The sequence below is a fragment of the Trichechus manatus genome, unplaced genomic scaffold (genome assembly GCF_000243295.1).
Source record: "Trichechus manatus latirostris isolate Lorelei unplaced genomic scaffold, TriManLat1.0 scaffold00031, whole genome shotgun sequence".
Classification (NCBI taxonomy): domain Eukaryota; kingdom Metazoa; phylum Chordata; class Mammalia; order Sirenia; family Trichechidae; genus Trichechus; species Trichechus manatus.
The window spans coordinates 7,695,815-7,712,285 of record NW_004443967.1 but is presented as its reverse complement, the minus strand read 5'-3'; the positions used below and the strand labels follow the sequence as shown (position 1 = coordinate 7,712,285).

At 50.9% G+C, this 16,471-nt stretch overlaps 1 protein-coding gene across 1 annotated transcript in view; it reads right to left on the bottom strand.

Moving 5' to 3' along the window:
- KCNK18 (potassium two pore domain channel subfamily K member 18) overlaps window positions 1-16,471 on the bottom strand; it is a 43,906-nt gene that overhangs the window by 1,096 nt on the left and 26,339 nt on the right. Inside the window, 3 exon segments of the mRNA XM_004374958.1 lie at window positions 6,612-6,740; window positions 9,958-10,191; window positions 10,392-10,622. Coding sequence (XP_004375015.1) covers window positions 6,612-6,740; window positions 9,958-10,191; window positions 10,392-10,622 — 594 coding nt within the window.

Here is a 16,471-nt window from a genome sequence, read left to right as displayed (position 1 = left end):
TGAGCATTTGCATGAGGATGGGCTGGGCTCACCTGGAAGGACAGAATGGGCACAGGTGAGAGGGTGGTGATGGTGGTGTCACAGTCATGCCCACAGCCCCCTTCATCCTCCACAGGAGGTACTGGCTTTTAAGAAGCCACCCTTGGCCTCTCTGATATGCCTGGGCCTCTCTGTTTGTTTCCATATAATAGGCATTTATTATGTGCCAACCGTATACACAGCAATGTGCATGGTATTTGGAATGATAGAAAGATGGGAGATGAATAAGATACAGTGGCTACCCTCAGCCACTTGTGGTCTAGCAGATGAGACAAACATGTCCATAAATGACAGTAAAGTGGTTACGATCCCTGCATCTAGGATCTGATGGCCCTTGGTTCGAATCCCAGCTCTGCCATGTACTAGTAAGTTACTTGACCGCTCCCGTGTTCAGGTTGCGTATCTGTAAAATGGGGATGACAGTGTCTACCTGATATATTGACTGGTCACAGAGATTACATGAGCCCGGTGCCAGACACTTAGTGGGCGACTGGGAAATGCTGGGGTCCTGTCTCTGGAGAGGTGATAATAGCCTTTTGAGCACTTACTGTGGGCTGGACATCAACCAACCTTCATAGATAGGTATTGTTATCACCACACACAGATGGGGAAACACGCTCAGAGGAATGAAGTGAGTTGGCCACGAACGTACATTTGATCAGCGGTGGAGTTGGGATGCAAACCCACAGGGCTGTCCCAAACCAGCACTCTCAACCTCCCCTAGGTCAAGATGGTCCCTGAGGGCGGAACCCTTTCACTGGCGAGAACCAGTCAGTCAAGCAAAGGAAAGGGGGCGCTGAGGCACCCCCATGCTCTTCAGGAGCCCCGCCCACCCCCCACCCCCCCATCTACACAGGGGCGGGGGCAGAGAGAAAGCCAAAAGAAAATGGTTGCATCTTGCGGGATGGGCAAGCTTCGATGACTTCAACAAGCAGAGGAAAAGCTTTTGTATGTAATACCTGTGTTTAACTTTTGGTGTCATAAAGGATGATTAATTCAGAAAAAGAAAAAACAGCCTGATTAGGTAAATTAATTTGAAGACCAATCCTAGGATGGCTAAACTCCAACCTCCTCAAGGCTGCAGCTCCCTATGGCCAACTCTAGCCTCAGGCTCCACCATCCAGGAATATCCATGTGCTTGAGTTGTCCACCCTCACCAGGGTCCCGGGGTGGGGTGGGGGGGCCTGTGGCCCTTGTAAGGGCCTCATCTGTTTGCTTTGTCTAGAATATTCTTGCTCCAGATATCCATATGGCGTACTCCCTCCCTTCCTTCAACTCTCTGTTCAAAGGTGACCGTCTCAGGGGATCTTCCCCGACCACCCCATTTCAAAATGCAGCCTCCACCCTTCCCACCCCCTTCCTTTCCCTCCTTTATTGTTCTCCATAACACTTATACATTTGTTGCTTGTCAGTCTCTCCCAACATAAACTCCATCAGGACAGTGGTTTTGTCTGTTTCATTCATCGCTGGACCCCCAGTACCTAGAACAGTGCCTGGCACATCAATAAATGTGTTGAATGAATGAATACGTTCATTTCACATTTAGTGAGGACCGACTTTATGCCAGACACTTGTGCGTGAGGTCGGGGGATACTAGGAGGAACAAGCAGAGGCCTTGCCTTGTAGGAGCTCCCGGTTCACAGGGAAGCAAAGCCTCGAGCTTGGCTGTCCACTGTCCCACAGGATGCAGCAAAGCCCCAACAGACACAGGCACCAGGGCTCAGGAGTAGGGGTGCTGCAGTGGTTAAATCTCGCATCTGAAACCTAGCTTTGTCCCGTGGGGCAGGACAACCTGCCAAGAGAGTGGGTTTTGATTGCCTATATTTCCCCTTCCCTGTTCCCTGAAGGGCTCCAGCAGTTGTGTACCACCCCCTTGGGGAGCAGGGTTTACAGAAGAGGAGAGCCTCCCTCCCAGGCATCAGCAGAAGCCCAGAACCCCAGAGGAGATCCTGCGGGAGCCTAAGGAAAAGGAAGGGGGAAGGAGACAGAGGTGGGCTGTGGACAGGATGACCGACAGGCTGGGGTCACCTGGGACCAAGGGGTCTCCCGGGACATGGGACTTTCGGTGCTAAAACCCAGGGGGTCCAGGGTAAACAGGGACCATTGGTTGCCTGCCTTAGCTGTGGACAAGGGAGAGGAGAAGTCCTCTGAAGCTGGGAAGAAGAGGGAGAAGGGCGCTGGAGCCCGTACTGGAGGGGCAGGACCTCAGTGAGGTTGAGGCAGGCAACCTCAGAGCCAGTCCTTCAAAGAGACACCTGCTCTGGCTTATCCTCATACACAGAGCAGAATGAGCTGCACTTTCTTCTGAAATCGGCCTTGACAAGATAACCACAGAACGGGCCATAGTGGCCTCAACCCGCCCCTGGGTGGAGACTTAACAACCTAATGAAAGCAAATCCACCCCTTCCTCCATCCTGGGGGATCGAACCCTTGTCTAAAGAAAATGCGTAGTCATCCTCAAGCTCTGAGCACCTGCGTGAATGTCAATCCTGGATATTCACACTGAATTTACACTTCCTTGTCTGCTCTCTATAAAAGCCCACCTCCCCAAGCTGCCTGCGAGCAGTCTTGGAAGCAGCAGCCCCGAGTGCTCCTCTTCTTGTGCAATGAAATAACAGCGTCTCCCTCATCTCCCACCTCGGCCTCTTGTTTATTGGCTGTGACAAGTCACGCCGAGCAAAACCTGGGGTTTTCACCCGGCAACAAGGTTGGAGGCACCCGGGCCCTGGGCACCTGCAAAGACTCCCATGCCCAAGCTTGGCATGGGCCCCGAGAGCCATGAGGGCCTGGAGACAAGGGGCCGACCACTTTCCAGAGACTGCATAAGGCCCCCAGTTCCCAAGCACCCCTAGGGAAGTCAGGAGAGGCTCCCACTAGTACCCCCCCAGCCTCCAGGACAGGCGCACCAAGTCAGACTCATTTTGATTTAAAGGAGAGAATGTGGCGTTTCTTACACACAGGATTTGTGGAGGAAGACTCATGCCTTTGCACAGCAGAACTCCTAATGCTGGCATTCAGTGTTCTTACCCACATTTAGTGGACAGGGAATGAAGGCACAGAGAAGTCAAGTGACTTGCCCAGGGTCACACAGTCCACAGCAGTCAAGGTCTCCACCAATTGCCTGAAGGCCTTACCCTGAAGCACACACCCGACTCAGTCCTCTCCTTGGCAAAGGGGTAGGGGGAGTGGAGGGAGGGACTGTTAGGGGTTATAGGCAGAGGGTCTTTCTGGCTGCCTCTGGGTGAGGTATGTTTACCATCCAGAAGATAAAGCTGCATTCTGGAAAATGGATTAAGGAAGGAAGTCTCAGAGAGCACACAGCTGCTACAATGGGACCATATTAACTCTCCCAATTCCTGAATGCTGAAATACATAATGGAAAATCATATCATTTTGTATAATGCATTGATATAGTCCAGTACAATGAGTCCACTCCACTTAGCCTGTGAGTATTTAATAGCCTGTGCACTTACTCTCTAATGCAAAGGGGCTGACCCAATAGGAATGACTGGGGATTGGTCCACCTCACACCTGTCAGGTACCTCTTTCTCAACATCAGGTCCAGGTACATTTCAGGCAACCCAGAGATGGAAGGCAGGACGCAGTATTACCGGAGGGACCTTCAAACGCTGCTACTGATTACGAGCAGTGCAGAACAGTCCCCAACATCCTCCTCCAGCTGTAATTACCGGGCAGCATGGTGTCCTGATCAGCTCATACGATGGGCAGTAGAATAGCTTTCTTGAGATTTAAACCAAGCTTAAGCTAATGCATTTCCATTAGATCAGTGGTTCACAGCCTGGACTACCATTAGAATCACCTGCAGAGCTCTGAAAAATACTGATGCCTGGGCACTGTCCCCAGAGCTTCTAACTTGATTGCTCTGGGGTAGGGTCCAGGCACAGGAGCTTGTAAAAGACACCCAGGTGATTCGAATGTGCGGCCAGCGCTGACAACCTCGTGTGAGATCGGCATTTTTCACATTTCAGCATCATCAGAATCACCTGGAGAACTTGTGAAAGCACCAGTGCTGGGCTCCACATCCATAGTTTTTGATTCAGTAGGTCTAGGATGGGGCCTGGGAATTAATTTGCATTTCTAAAAGCTCTCCGGGGATGCCAATGGACGCTACTGGTCCAGGGACCATACTTTGACAACTATTGCATTAGCTCAGCCAGTCTCAACAAAGCGCGATTTCTCCCCAAGGGGCATCTGGCAATGTCTGGAGACATCTGTTAGAACTGGGGGGTAGGCAGAGGCCAGGAATGCTGCTACACGTCCTGTAATGCGCAGCCCACCCCCGCAGCCAGATTATCCAGTTTAAAATGCCAGTAGTGCCAAGGTAGAGAAGCCCTGCATTAAATCAATCCCCCTAATAGGTTCTTGAAGAAAAGACAAACTAAGCCCCCAACTCTCAGCCCCTTTGCTCATCTCCAGGATCCTCCTTGTAGTTTCTGCTCCCCTGCAACTGCTGTCCCCTCAAGGTGCTCCCCCAAGCTGTCGGCCCCCCTGGAAAGCTCAGCCTAGGGCTTGATCTCAGCTCTGCCCTGTCTGGCTGGCAAGGACTCCCTCGCAGAGCCTTAACTCCCTCGCCTGCCAAATGGGACAGCAACAGCACCTACCTCATAGGGTTGTTGTGAGCATGAAATCAGACAATGTGTATAAGGCGTTACTGTTTCATATGATGCATATATGTGCTAATACAGTCAGCAGTAAGCACTAGGAAGTGCTCAGTCATGCAACTATTGTTCTTATTTTTTCTGCCTGTGACATCTTCCTGCCATGAGTGAATGAGACCAGTTCTGAAAGAAACCCGGTGGGGTTTGTAAGAGCTCGGTCCGTTTGTAAAGGGAGTTGCAGCAGACACGGTGGTTGCTCACCCAGCAGCCGTCCTTCCACCCCTTCCTTTCCTGGAGCACCCTGATTTTCTCTGGGCAGCCTCTGCTCCCCTCCGACTTCGATGTAGATCCCGACTGGTGTGGCCACTCCTGGTAATCCAATCCCCTTGCAGGGACTGGCTTGTGGGTAGATAGGGGACCATGGAAGCTTCCAGGAAGCGTTTCCCTGCTGATTGTGACACCCCTGGGAAGAGCCGGCCAGCCCCTTCTCTGTTAGGTGTGGCTGGGTGCAGCTGGGGATGCGGACCGTGGTGGCCATCTGGTGACTCTGAACCTGAGCCTCAACGCCACAGCTGAGCTGCACACTGACCAGCCCCTGAGCTGTCCTCCCACTGGACTTCTTACTTGTGAGATGACACATTTTCCTTGCAATTTAAGCTAACTGGGTTGGATTTTCTGTTAGTTTAGCTAATGGCATCCTGGCTGCCGCTTAACTGATGGTCCTCAGCTGACCTTGAGAGGCAGTCCTGGGAGGGGACACAGACCAGGAACAAGGCTAAGAGGGGCTATGTCCCTACCTGGAGGGAGCCAGCCTGCAGAGTCCCCACTAGCCACTGGGCTCTAGCACTGCTCCAAGTGTGAGGGGACAGGGCCAAGTTCTGAGGATTGGTGCCTTCTCTCTTGAACAGAGGGGGCCCAGTCCTTTTCACTGGCCAAGGGGGAAGGCACTGAGTGATGGGCCCCAGCCTGGGGAGGACACTGACCCAAAGGTTTCTCTGCTGTGCCTGATGGTCTCCCTGCTGTCATCTTACCGTCTCTGGTCCATCCCCCATGCTGCAGCTGGAGTGATCTTTCTAGGACACTGAGCTACCATGTCCTTCCCTTGCTTCAAACCCTTTGGACGCTACCCACTGTTCTCAGGATAAACCCAACTCTTTCTGCCAGCTTGCAGGTCTCCCTACCTCTCTCTCTCACCTCTCTTTGCCTCTAACTCAACCTGCTTACAATGCCTGGCATTTGTCTTGCTATGAGCCTTTGTTCATGTTGTCCTTGTGGCCTGGAGTACCCTCTTCCCACCCCACCTTCCCCGACCCTGCTAACTCCTGCTCATCTTATAAGACTCAGCATGGCTGTCAGCCCCTCCGGGGTGCTTTCAAATGTTCTCACAGCTGCCCCTACTCTCTGCTCCCAGAATACCCTGAGCACATCACCGTCATGCACTGACCACGCTGTGGTTGCCCCTGATGGCTTCTGTCTTGCCCAGGGGTGCCATGAAGGCAGGGCCATGTCTGCTCTGTTCACTGCCGGGCAGCCACGTCCAGTTGGCAGTGCGTGCTTTGCACAAGCCCAATCAGCCACAGGGCAGAAAAAGGCTGGGATCTAGCCTGTGCCCTGCTCACTGGGACCTCTGCTCGGGCATGGGGCTGTACTCACCTGGAAGAAGGGTACCCTTCTGTAATTCACACAGAGCTGTCCTGTGACCGGTGGCAGCCCTGTTCACTGCTGCATCTGCTGGTCTGGGACAGTGCCTGCCCACACATGCCACACGCTGGCAGAGTAGGTACTCCACAAGCGTATCTTGCACTAAATGAGTGAACAATCCAGCACCCCCACCTAGGAGTCCCTAGCCTCCTGCTTCCCGCTGGTCTCCCTTCCAGGCAAACTGTGGTTTGGGGGCAGAAGGCGGCCACAGGACAGGCCTGCCCTTGCCCTTGCCCTTGCCCTTGAACTTACCCACAGTGGTGAACACTGTGCAGCAGAAAAAGAGCGCGCTCAGGAAGAACCAGTCTGAGAACCTGGCCAGCCACTGGGGCTTCACCTTCAGCAGCAGCCTCCAGAGACTCTGCTTCCTGCTTTCCTCAACTCAAGAAAGAGACAATCAGAGTGAGTAGGCATGGTCCCACCCTTCAAGACAGTCCCGCCCAGGCAAAGTGGACGGCATCTTCCCGAGCGAGTAACCAGCAGCTCCCTGTCCTGTGCCCCCACCCACACCAAAGCTCAGCTCTCACAGCCCACCTTCAGGATGTTTCTGCAGGTGAGGTCCTGCCTCTGGTCCCTGCAGGGATTAGGCCACCCTGCCCTGTGAGAAAAGCACTCAACTGAGTGCCCACAGGGTCCGGGGTGGCCATGGACTGGCTGTGCAGCCTTGTGGGGCTTTCTTAACTTGCCAAACCTCTGTTTCTTTCACCTTTTAAAAGGATAACTTCTGCTTTGTGTCTCTCACTGGGTTCTTGAGAACTGAAAGCCAAAAGGCTTTTATGAAGTGCAAGCTGTCAAATGGATGCCAACTGTCCCCGCTCCCTCAAGGCCATTAAGGCTGATGGAATTTGGTCATCAGACTTAGACCTGTGGGCACCAGCTGCCTGAGCATGCCTCTTCCAGGGCTCCAAAGTCTTGGCTTCCAAGATGTCCCTCCCAGGGCCAAGAGCAGGACTAGGGCCCTGATTTCTCAGGGAGATTCCCAGTGGTTCTGTTGGGCTGGGTGGTCGGTGGACTTTGGGATGAGAAAAGTCACCCGTCTCTGGTGTGGCCAAACTAGGATGACACCGAGCCTGGCACACAGCAGGAGGGCACTACTCATTTGAATGGCACCAGCCTGGGAGCCCAGACCCAGCTCTGACCCTGACCAGGTCCTGCAGCCATGGAGAAGAGGCTGCTTTCTGAGCCTCAGTTTCCCCATCAGGGAGGTAGCACGACAAGGTGGCTTAAAGCTCTGGCTCTGCAGTCCAAGTGCCTGGGGCTGCATCCCTGGCTCCACTGTCTAGTCTGTGACCTGGGGCAAGTTGCTTAACCTCCCCATGCCTCAGTTTCCTGATCTGTAAAAGGGAGACAACAATTCATACCCACCTCATAGGGTGGTTGTGAGGATTAAGTGAGATCAGGCATGAAAAGTGCTCGGCCCAAGGTCTGCACTTAGCTACGCTTACTGAGCATTATAATCTTCAACAAAATTCTGACAAAATGGGGATCAAACCAGCTCTGTGTTTGCCATACCATGCTGTGCATCAGAATCATTTTGAAAGCTTTTAAAACGAGAGTTCCAGCCCAGCCCCGGAGATCTGATTTAGTGGTTTTGGGGCAGAGCCTGGGAACATGTATTTTAAACAAGCTCCCTGGACGATTCTGATGTGTGGCCTGGCTTTGAGAGCCCCAAACTTGCTGAAAGTCTGGGACCCTGTGATGGCTGGGAGTGTCCAAACTGGTGGTGATGACATCTCCCAGGTCAGCCAAGTAGGTGTGTGTCCATTTGCCCCAGATGCAGAGACAGGGAGTAGGACCCTCCACGGAGAGGAGACTGTGTCCCTTGACCAGGTTCTAGTCATCCCCAGCTAAAAGGACCTGCTCACAAAGCAAGGTCCAGCCTGTGGGAACAGCTGTAAGCAGTCACACTGAGGGCCCACCACATGGAGGGACCACCTTCCTGAGGGCTCACCATACTGAGGGCCCGCTTTCCTGAGGGCATGCCACCCTGATTACCTGCCATACTGGGGCCCACTACACTGAGGGCCTGCCTTCCTGAGGGCCTGCCATGCTGAGGACCTGTCACGCTGAGGGCCTGCCACACTGAGGACTTGTCACGCTGAGGGCCTGCCATGCTGAGAGCCCACCACACTGAAAGCCCGCCATGCTGAGGGCCTGCCACACTGAGGGCCCGCCATGCTGAGGGCCTGCCACACAGAGGGCCTGCCACGCTGAGGGCCTGCTGCACTGAGGGCCCGCCATGCTGAGGGCCTGCCACACAGAGGGCCTGCCACGCTGAGGGCCTACTGCACTGAGGGCCCGCCATGCTGAGGGCCCGCCACATTGAACACCCACCTTCCTGAGGACCCACCATACTGAGGCCTGCCACACTGAGGGCCTGCCTTCCTAAGGGCCTGCCATACTGAAGGCCGGCCATACTGAGGGCCTGCCACACTGAGAGCCCGCCACGCTGAGGGCTTGCCACACTAAACACTCACCTTCCTGAGGACCCACCATACTGCTGAGGGCCCGCCACACTGAGGGCTTGCCACACTGAACACCCACCTTCCTGAGGACTCACCATACTGAGGGCCCGCCACACTGGGGACCCACACACTGAGGGCCTGCCACACTGAGGGCCTGCCTTCCTAAGGGCCTGCCATACTGAAGGCCGGCCATACTGAGGACCTGCCACACAGAGGACCCACCATACTGGTCTACACAGCTGGGGAAAGGGGGCTTCCTGGACACTGTTCTCCCCCTGACTGGGCTGAATACACCTCTGCAAGCTTCCTTTGGGGAACAGGGCAGAGGGGGAATCAATGACTAAATACAAATGAAGTATAATACATTACAAATGAAATGCAATCAGGAAACATATAAAGCGTTTTCTGCTTTCCAAAGAGGCTTCATGTTCATGATCTCATCTGCTTCCCACAGGGTCCTTGTGACTGGCAGGCCTGAGACTATGGGCCCCCTTCTCTCCCACAGACTGAGACCCAGAGAGGGCAAGGGTGCTGCCCCAAATCACACAGCAACCCGGACTAGAACCAGGTCCCCAAGTTCTTCTCATCCCTCTTCTCTCCTCACCCAGTCTGACAAGAGAAAAAACTTTAGAAATAACAAGTGGGAGAGTAAAGAGGGCAGGCTGATTGTCCTGGGGGTCCAAGCCCAGCTTGGACTTGCCTTCAACTCTGATCCCTGCAAACCAAATCATGGGGTGGATCAGCCATTTTGAGGAGCTGCCTAGGAACTCCAGCCCCAAAACTGCTCCCTATGCACCCCACCCCACCCAACTCTAGCAATCCATGTTCCCCAAGCCTGCTGATTGGGGTGGGGCTGGGAGCTGAGGCAAAGGGGAGGGAACTGGGCCTTCCAGAGCACATACTGTGTGCTCAGTGCTGCACGTACATTCTGTCAACCCATCTTCACAGCAACCCTGACAGGCCCTTATTCTCCCCATTTTACAGAGAAAACTGAGGCTCAGAAAGGTGAAGTCACTTGTCTAAGGCTACTCAGAAGTGGGAAGGACCCAGCCTCCTACAAGGCAGACCTCTGCTCTCTGGGGATGCCTCTGCCCACTGGGAAAATGCCCGCCCTGCCCAGGTGAGCCACTTACCTGTTCTGCTGCATTTCAAGATGTTGCAGAGCTTCTCTAAGAACTCCTCAAACTCCTAATCGTCTGCCCCGAGGTTCTGGCCGCCCTCAATGGCAGAGACGAGGACGGCCCCCACCAGCGAGTAGGTCACCAGGGAGCAGAGGAAGCAAAGGCAAGGGAAGCGTTTCCCCAAGGACACGGGGCAGCGCCTCTCAGGTTGGGTGGGCCTCGCAGCGTCCACCCTCGCAGGATCGCCTGCACAGGGCAGGAGGAACTGGCCGAAGAAGCTGGAGTGCCAGGCTCCACCAAGAGGAGGAGGAAGGGAATGTCCAGAGAATGGCCCGGCTCCAGTGCTAAGTGCTTTGTGTGTGGCTTCCCAAAGGACCGGGAAGCAACCAGCAGCTCAGCGCTCATCCAGCTGGGCATATGGCACCCCAGTCAGTGCCCCAAATTGCTATTGATCCTCCAGGCCGACATGCGCCCAGGGCCCAGAGCCGCCTGGCAGGGACTTTGGGAGGACGGCGAAGTGGTTACTTTGGGTTTCGTGTGGCCTTTCAGATCCCGAAGCCGCAGGTTCGACTCCTGCAGGTCGTGAGCACAACTACCGACCAACTTGTGCTTTTCAGTCACGTGACTATCCTCTGGGGGCTGTCTGGGGTGCTTTTTGGCCTGGTGTCCCTGCTCTCCTGGGCAGGTGGTAAGTATAACTAGTGCGGCCAGAGCTCCGCTGGTTACAAAAGGCTTTTAAGACTGTAGATTGTGTAGGGGCCGTAGCTATTGGTATCAATTTGCCACTCCCAGCCCCTCCATGGCGTCCAGGTGGGCGGAGTTGATCCCTCCTCTCCACGTGATTTTGGGCCAGACCACGTGACTTGCATCAGCCAATGGGACCTCAGCAGAGACTAAGCTCGCAGACGCTTGGAATATGTTTCCGCAGTAGAACTTGTGCTTCTGTAGCCGCCTCTGCCCTAAGGAAAAAGGGCGCCACATGGCGGACTTGGAGGTGCAGGCACCACACTATTCGGTCTCTTTTCAAGAAAGGACTCGCTGCACAGCTTCCAAGACCCTCCAGCTCTTAGTTCCTTCAGGGCTGGCCTCAGCTTTCGGGCCCTCATCTCGGTGAAGCCCCTGCACGGTGACTGAGCAAGGCCCTGAGGGCACACTTGGAAGAGGGCGGTAAGTGCGACGAAGTCCAGTCCCCGGTGCTCCAGTGGGTTTTAGGGCTACACCTGATCATCTCCCTCCTCCATTTTCAGTCCTAAACCCCTCTTGCGGCCTGCTATGTCTTCCGCTGGTCTCAGTAGCTCAACTGACGGCATGACCCAGATCTTCATGCCTGAGGGATCTGAGCCCTTTGGTCACCATATTTCTTTCAAGGTGGAGTTGCTAGCGCTTGTCCGTTCACAGACACAATTGGGCAAGAAGTGCCGAGAGGTACCAAGTGGGCCCCCTGAGTTCCACTTGTATTCCTGTCTACCCTACCTCCTTCTGCTGGCCAGGTTGATTACCCCAACAAGATGGTCACTCCTTGTCTTACTTGCTCGTTCCTGAACACAAGGATCCTAAAGTGCCCAGGCAGCAGCCGTAGCATGTAGTTCAATGGGCCCCTTGCTGGGCTTCCTGGTGACTCTGTCCCCTTTGGGGATCAGGACCTCTAAACTTGCAGAACTCAGAGTTGTGGTGATGGAAGACAGTGAAGGAATGTGGCCATGTAATTCTCAGTTTGAAGTGTAAAGCATCCACTAATTCATTACTTTTTTAGTGCCCTAAAGAAAGTGAAGGGAAGATCCTCAAGCCTTGAATAAGCCTGGGTCTCCCACCCTGCAGCTGTTTCTAGATTCCTAGGTGGGGCAGGGGGAAAGAGGACTGGTTGCACAATTGTTAAGCAGCTCCGCGACTAACCAAGGGGTTGTTGGTTTGAACCCCCCCAGCTGTTCTGCAGGAGGAAGTCCCGCTGATCTGCTCCCATAAAGATTACAGTCTGGGAAATCCTATGGGGCAGTTCTCCTCAGTCACACTGGATCACTATGAGTTGACAATCAGCTTAGCAACAACAGGTGGGGTAGGGAGGGTCAGGGAGAGAATAGAAATGGAATAAATGTTTATGACCGTTACATCTTTTTAAGTTAAAATTTGATTTTGAGGTAACTGCACATGCAGTTGTAAGAAATAATACACGGAGATCTTCTGTATCCTTTATCCAGTTTCCCCCAATGATAATATCTGGCAAAACCATAGTACAACATCACAATCAGGATATCAACATTGATATAGTCAAGATACAGAACAGTTCCATCACCACGAGGATTTCTGTTGCTCTGTTATAGCTGTATATACCTCCCATTGCCCCCTCTCCCTAAAAACCACTAATCTGGTTTTTATTTCTGTAATTTCTCTAGTATTCAAGAATGTTATGTAAGTTGATCATACTGCATGTAACCTTTTTAAATCGGCTTTTTTTTTTTCACTCTGAGCTTTATCCAAATTATTGTGTATATCAATAGTTTGTTCCTTTTCGTTGCTAAATAGTATTCCATGATATCACAGTTTGTTTAACCATTCATCCATTGAAGGATATCTGGGTCATTTCCAGTTTGGGGCTATTACAAATAAAGCTGCTGTGAATATTCATGTGCAGTTTTGGGAGGATGAGCATAAGTTTTCATTACTCTAGAATAAATGCTCACGAGTATGATTGTTAGGTCGTATAGTAGTTACTTGTTTAGTTTTATAAGAAACTTGTCAGCCCATTTTCTAGAGTGGCTGTACCATTTTAGATTCCCACCAGCTGTGTCTCAGTAATCCAGTTTCTCCACATCCTCATCAACATTTGATGTTATTAGTAGTTCTTATTTTAGCCATTCTGATAGGTCTGTAATGATGTCACATTGTGGTTTTCATTTGCATTTCCCTAGTGGTTAATGATGTTGAATATCTTTCCATGTACTTATTTTCCATCTATATATCCTCCTTCCCCCAAGCGTCTGTCAGTTTGTCCTGCTTTGGAGGCTTGCGTGTCACTGTGATGCTGGAAGCTTTGCCACCAGTATTCAAATACCAGTAGGGTCACCCATGGCTGACAGGTTTCAGCTGAGCTTCCAGACTAAGACTAACAAGAAGAACCTGGCGGTCTACTTCTGTAAAGAATTAGCCTGTGAAAACCCTATGAATAGCAGTGGAACATTGTCTGATGCGGTGCCAGAAATGAGCCCCTCGGGTGGAAGGGCACTCAAAAGATGACTAGGGAAGAGCTGCCTCCTCAAAAGAGTTGACCTTAATGACTGGATAGAGCTTTTAGGACCTTCATTTGCTGATGTGGCACGACTCAAAATGAGAAGAAACAGCTGCAAACATCCATTACTAATCAGAACGTGGAATGTATGAAGTATGAATCTAGGAAAATTGGAAATTGTCAAAAATGAAATGGAATGCATAAACATTGATATCCTAGGCGTTAGTAAGCTGACATGGACTGATATTGGCCATCTTGAATCTGACAATCATATGGTCAACTATGCTGGGAATGATAACCTGAAGAGGAATGGCATTGTGTTCATTGTCAAAAAGAATATTTCAAAATCTGTTCTAAGGTACAGTGCTGTCAGTGATAGGATAATATCCGTACGCCTACAAGGAAAGTCAGTTCATATGACTATTTTCAAATTTATGCACCAGCCACTAAGGCTAGAGATGAAGAAGCTGAAGATTTTTACCAACTTCTTCAGTCTGAAATTGATCAAACGTGCAATCAGGATGCATTGATAATTACTGGTGAGTGGAATGCATAAGACTGGAAACAAAGAAGGATCGGTAGTTGGAAAATATGGCCTTGGTAATAGAAACCATGCCAGAGATTGCATGATAGAATTTTGCAACACCAGTGACTTCTTCATTGCAAATACCTTAAACGACCACTATACACATGAACCTCACCAGGCAGAATACATAGGAGTCAAATCGACTACATCTGTGAAAGAGACGATGGAAAAAATATCATCAGAAAGAACAAGGCCAGGGGCTGACTGCGGAACAGACTATCAATTGCTCATATGCAAGTTCAAGCTGAAGTTGAAGAAAATTAGAACAAGTCCATGAAAGCCAAAGTACAACCTTGAGCATATCCCAGCTGATTTTAAAGACCATCTCAAGAATAGATTTGACGCCTTGAACACTAATGACTGAAGACCAGATGAGTTGTGGAATGACATTAAGGACATCATACGTGAAGAAAACAAGAAGTCGTTAAAAAGACAGGAAAGAATTAAAAGATCAAAATGGATGTCAGAAGAGACTCTGAGAGGAGGTAGGGCCAAGATGGAGTAGTCAAATGCTTCCGGTGGACTCTCTTATACCAAAGACCCGGAAAAAAAAGTGAATCAATTATACACGACAGTTTAGGAGCCCTGAACATCTAAGCCAAAGTTGAGGAAGTGGACTGAGTGGCAGGGGGAGGGAGAGACAGTGCGGAAGCAGTGAGGAGTTGCCAGACCTGGCCCAGTGAGAGCCTGAGCCCTTCAGGCCTGATCAGCTCATGTGTGAGCGGTGAGGCAGGCAAGCAGTGGTGCTCAGAAGGCACGTTTTCCGCACCGGGAGAGACCCAGTGCCAGAAACTTTACTTGGCCACCCAGAACCAGTGAGAAGCAGCCCTCGATCGGCGAAAGATAAGTACTTACGTACGGCCTACTGCGTGGATCAAAAACAACCCCCTTAGGGAAAAACCTCTCTCCCATCTACCTCCCTGCTCCCTGCTCTGCACTGGGTCCCAGACCGGCTTCAGCAGTTGCCGAGTCCCCTGGGCCAGAAGTAGGATCCGTCACACACCCTGAGCCATTCTCCCGGCCTTGGAGAGTGAACAAATTAACAAATGGGAAAAAATAAACTCCTGGCTCCCCTAAGGCAGGAACCCAGGGTAGGCACAGCTCCTTTGCCTAGGCACAGGCATAAGGGATCCACAGACTTTGAGGGCCTTTCCCCCTGCAGAGACTTGTGTGGGCCCATTTCAACAGCATAGGCCCTCATTACCACAGTTTAACGGTATATACCTAAAGTCTAACTTAAACTGTTTCAGCTGTGCAGTGGTAGGCTCGTGACATTTGACACTGCTCTGCCCATTAAGCAAGGTCTTCACTTACCGACATCAGGGGCCTGAGGACTGGTGGCTCCACCCATGCCACCCAGTCACTTGTGATAGGGGCCCAAGAATAAGAGGTGCCCCCAGTGCTTACAGCAAACAGCATTGGGTGCTCACAGTCCAGCTGCAAAACCCACCCACCTGTGCGCTCTAGGGAACAGGGACACACCTTCCTCCTGGACACTTGGGGGTGGCCTTCAGCCTCCTGCCTTGCTCAGGTGTGATCCCCTGTTGCAGCCAGATGTCTGTGCCTACACCAGACACCCATGCCTGTCTAGGACTGTAGGTGAGAGCCTACACCACACACTTGGTGGCTATCTACGTGGGCACCTGAGCTGAATCCATACAGGAGGAGTGGGCGAACTCCTAGGCTCACATACTTAGTAACAGATCTAACCACCTGGTTACAGGACGTTAGAGCTTCGAGGGTGCTAATAATCAAACTAGCTCATACAAGCAGCCTATTTGGGCATATCAAAACAAAACAAGAAGCTAGGACACAGTAAGCAAACATAAAATAAATAAATATAATAACTTCTTGATGTCCCAGAGTCAACAGTCAATATCAAATCACATAAAAAGGAATTCCATGATGGCTTCAGCAAGCTCCCAAAATAAAGAATCTAGAAATTTTCCAGAGGAGGAAAATTTGTTGGAATTACCGGAGGCAGAATACAAAAGATTAATGTACAGAACTCTTCAAGAAATTAGAAGGGAAATTACGCAAAATGCAGAACACATAATAGAGGAAATTAAAAAGATTAGAGAAGAGCATAATGACAAATTTAACAGGTTTCAAGAATCCATAGAGAGACAGCAATCAGAAATCCAGAAGATAAACAATAAAATTTCAGAATTTGACAACTCAACAGAAAGTCATAGGAGCAGAATTGAGGCAATGGAAGTCAGAATTAGTTAGATTGAAGACAAAGCACTTGACACAAACTTATTTGAGGAAAAATCAGATAAAAGGATTTTAAAAAATGAAGAAACGCTAAGAATTATGTGGGATTCTATCAACAGGACTAACCTACGAGTGCTTTGAGTACCAGAATGGGGGGGATAACAGAAAATGTAGAGAGAATTGTTGAAGATTTGTTGGCAGAAAACTTCCCTGATATCGTGAAAGATGACAAGATACCCATCCAAGATGCTCATAGAACCCCATATAAGGCAGATCCCAAAAGAAAGTCACCAAGACATACTATAATCAAACTTGCCAAAACCAAAGATAAAGAGAAAATTTTAAGAGCTGCTAGGGATAAACAAAAAGTCATCTACAAAAGAGAGTCAATAAGAGTAAACTTGGACTACTCAGCAGAAACCATGCAGGCAAGAAGGCAATGGGATGACATATATAAAGCCTTGAAGGAAAAAAACTGCCAGCCAAGAATCATATATCCA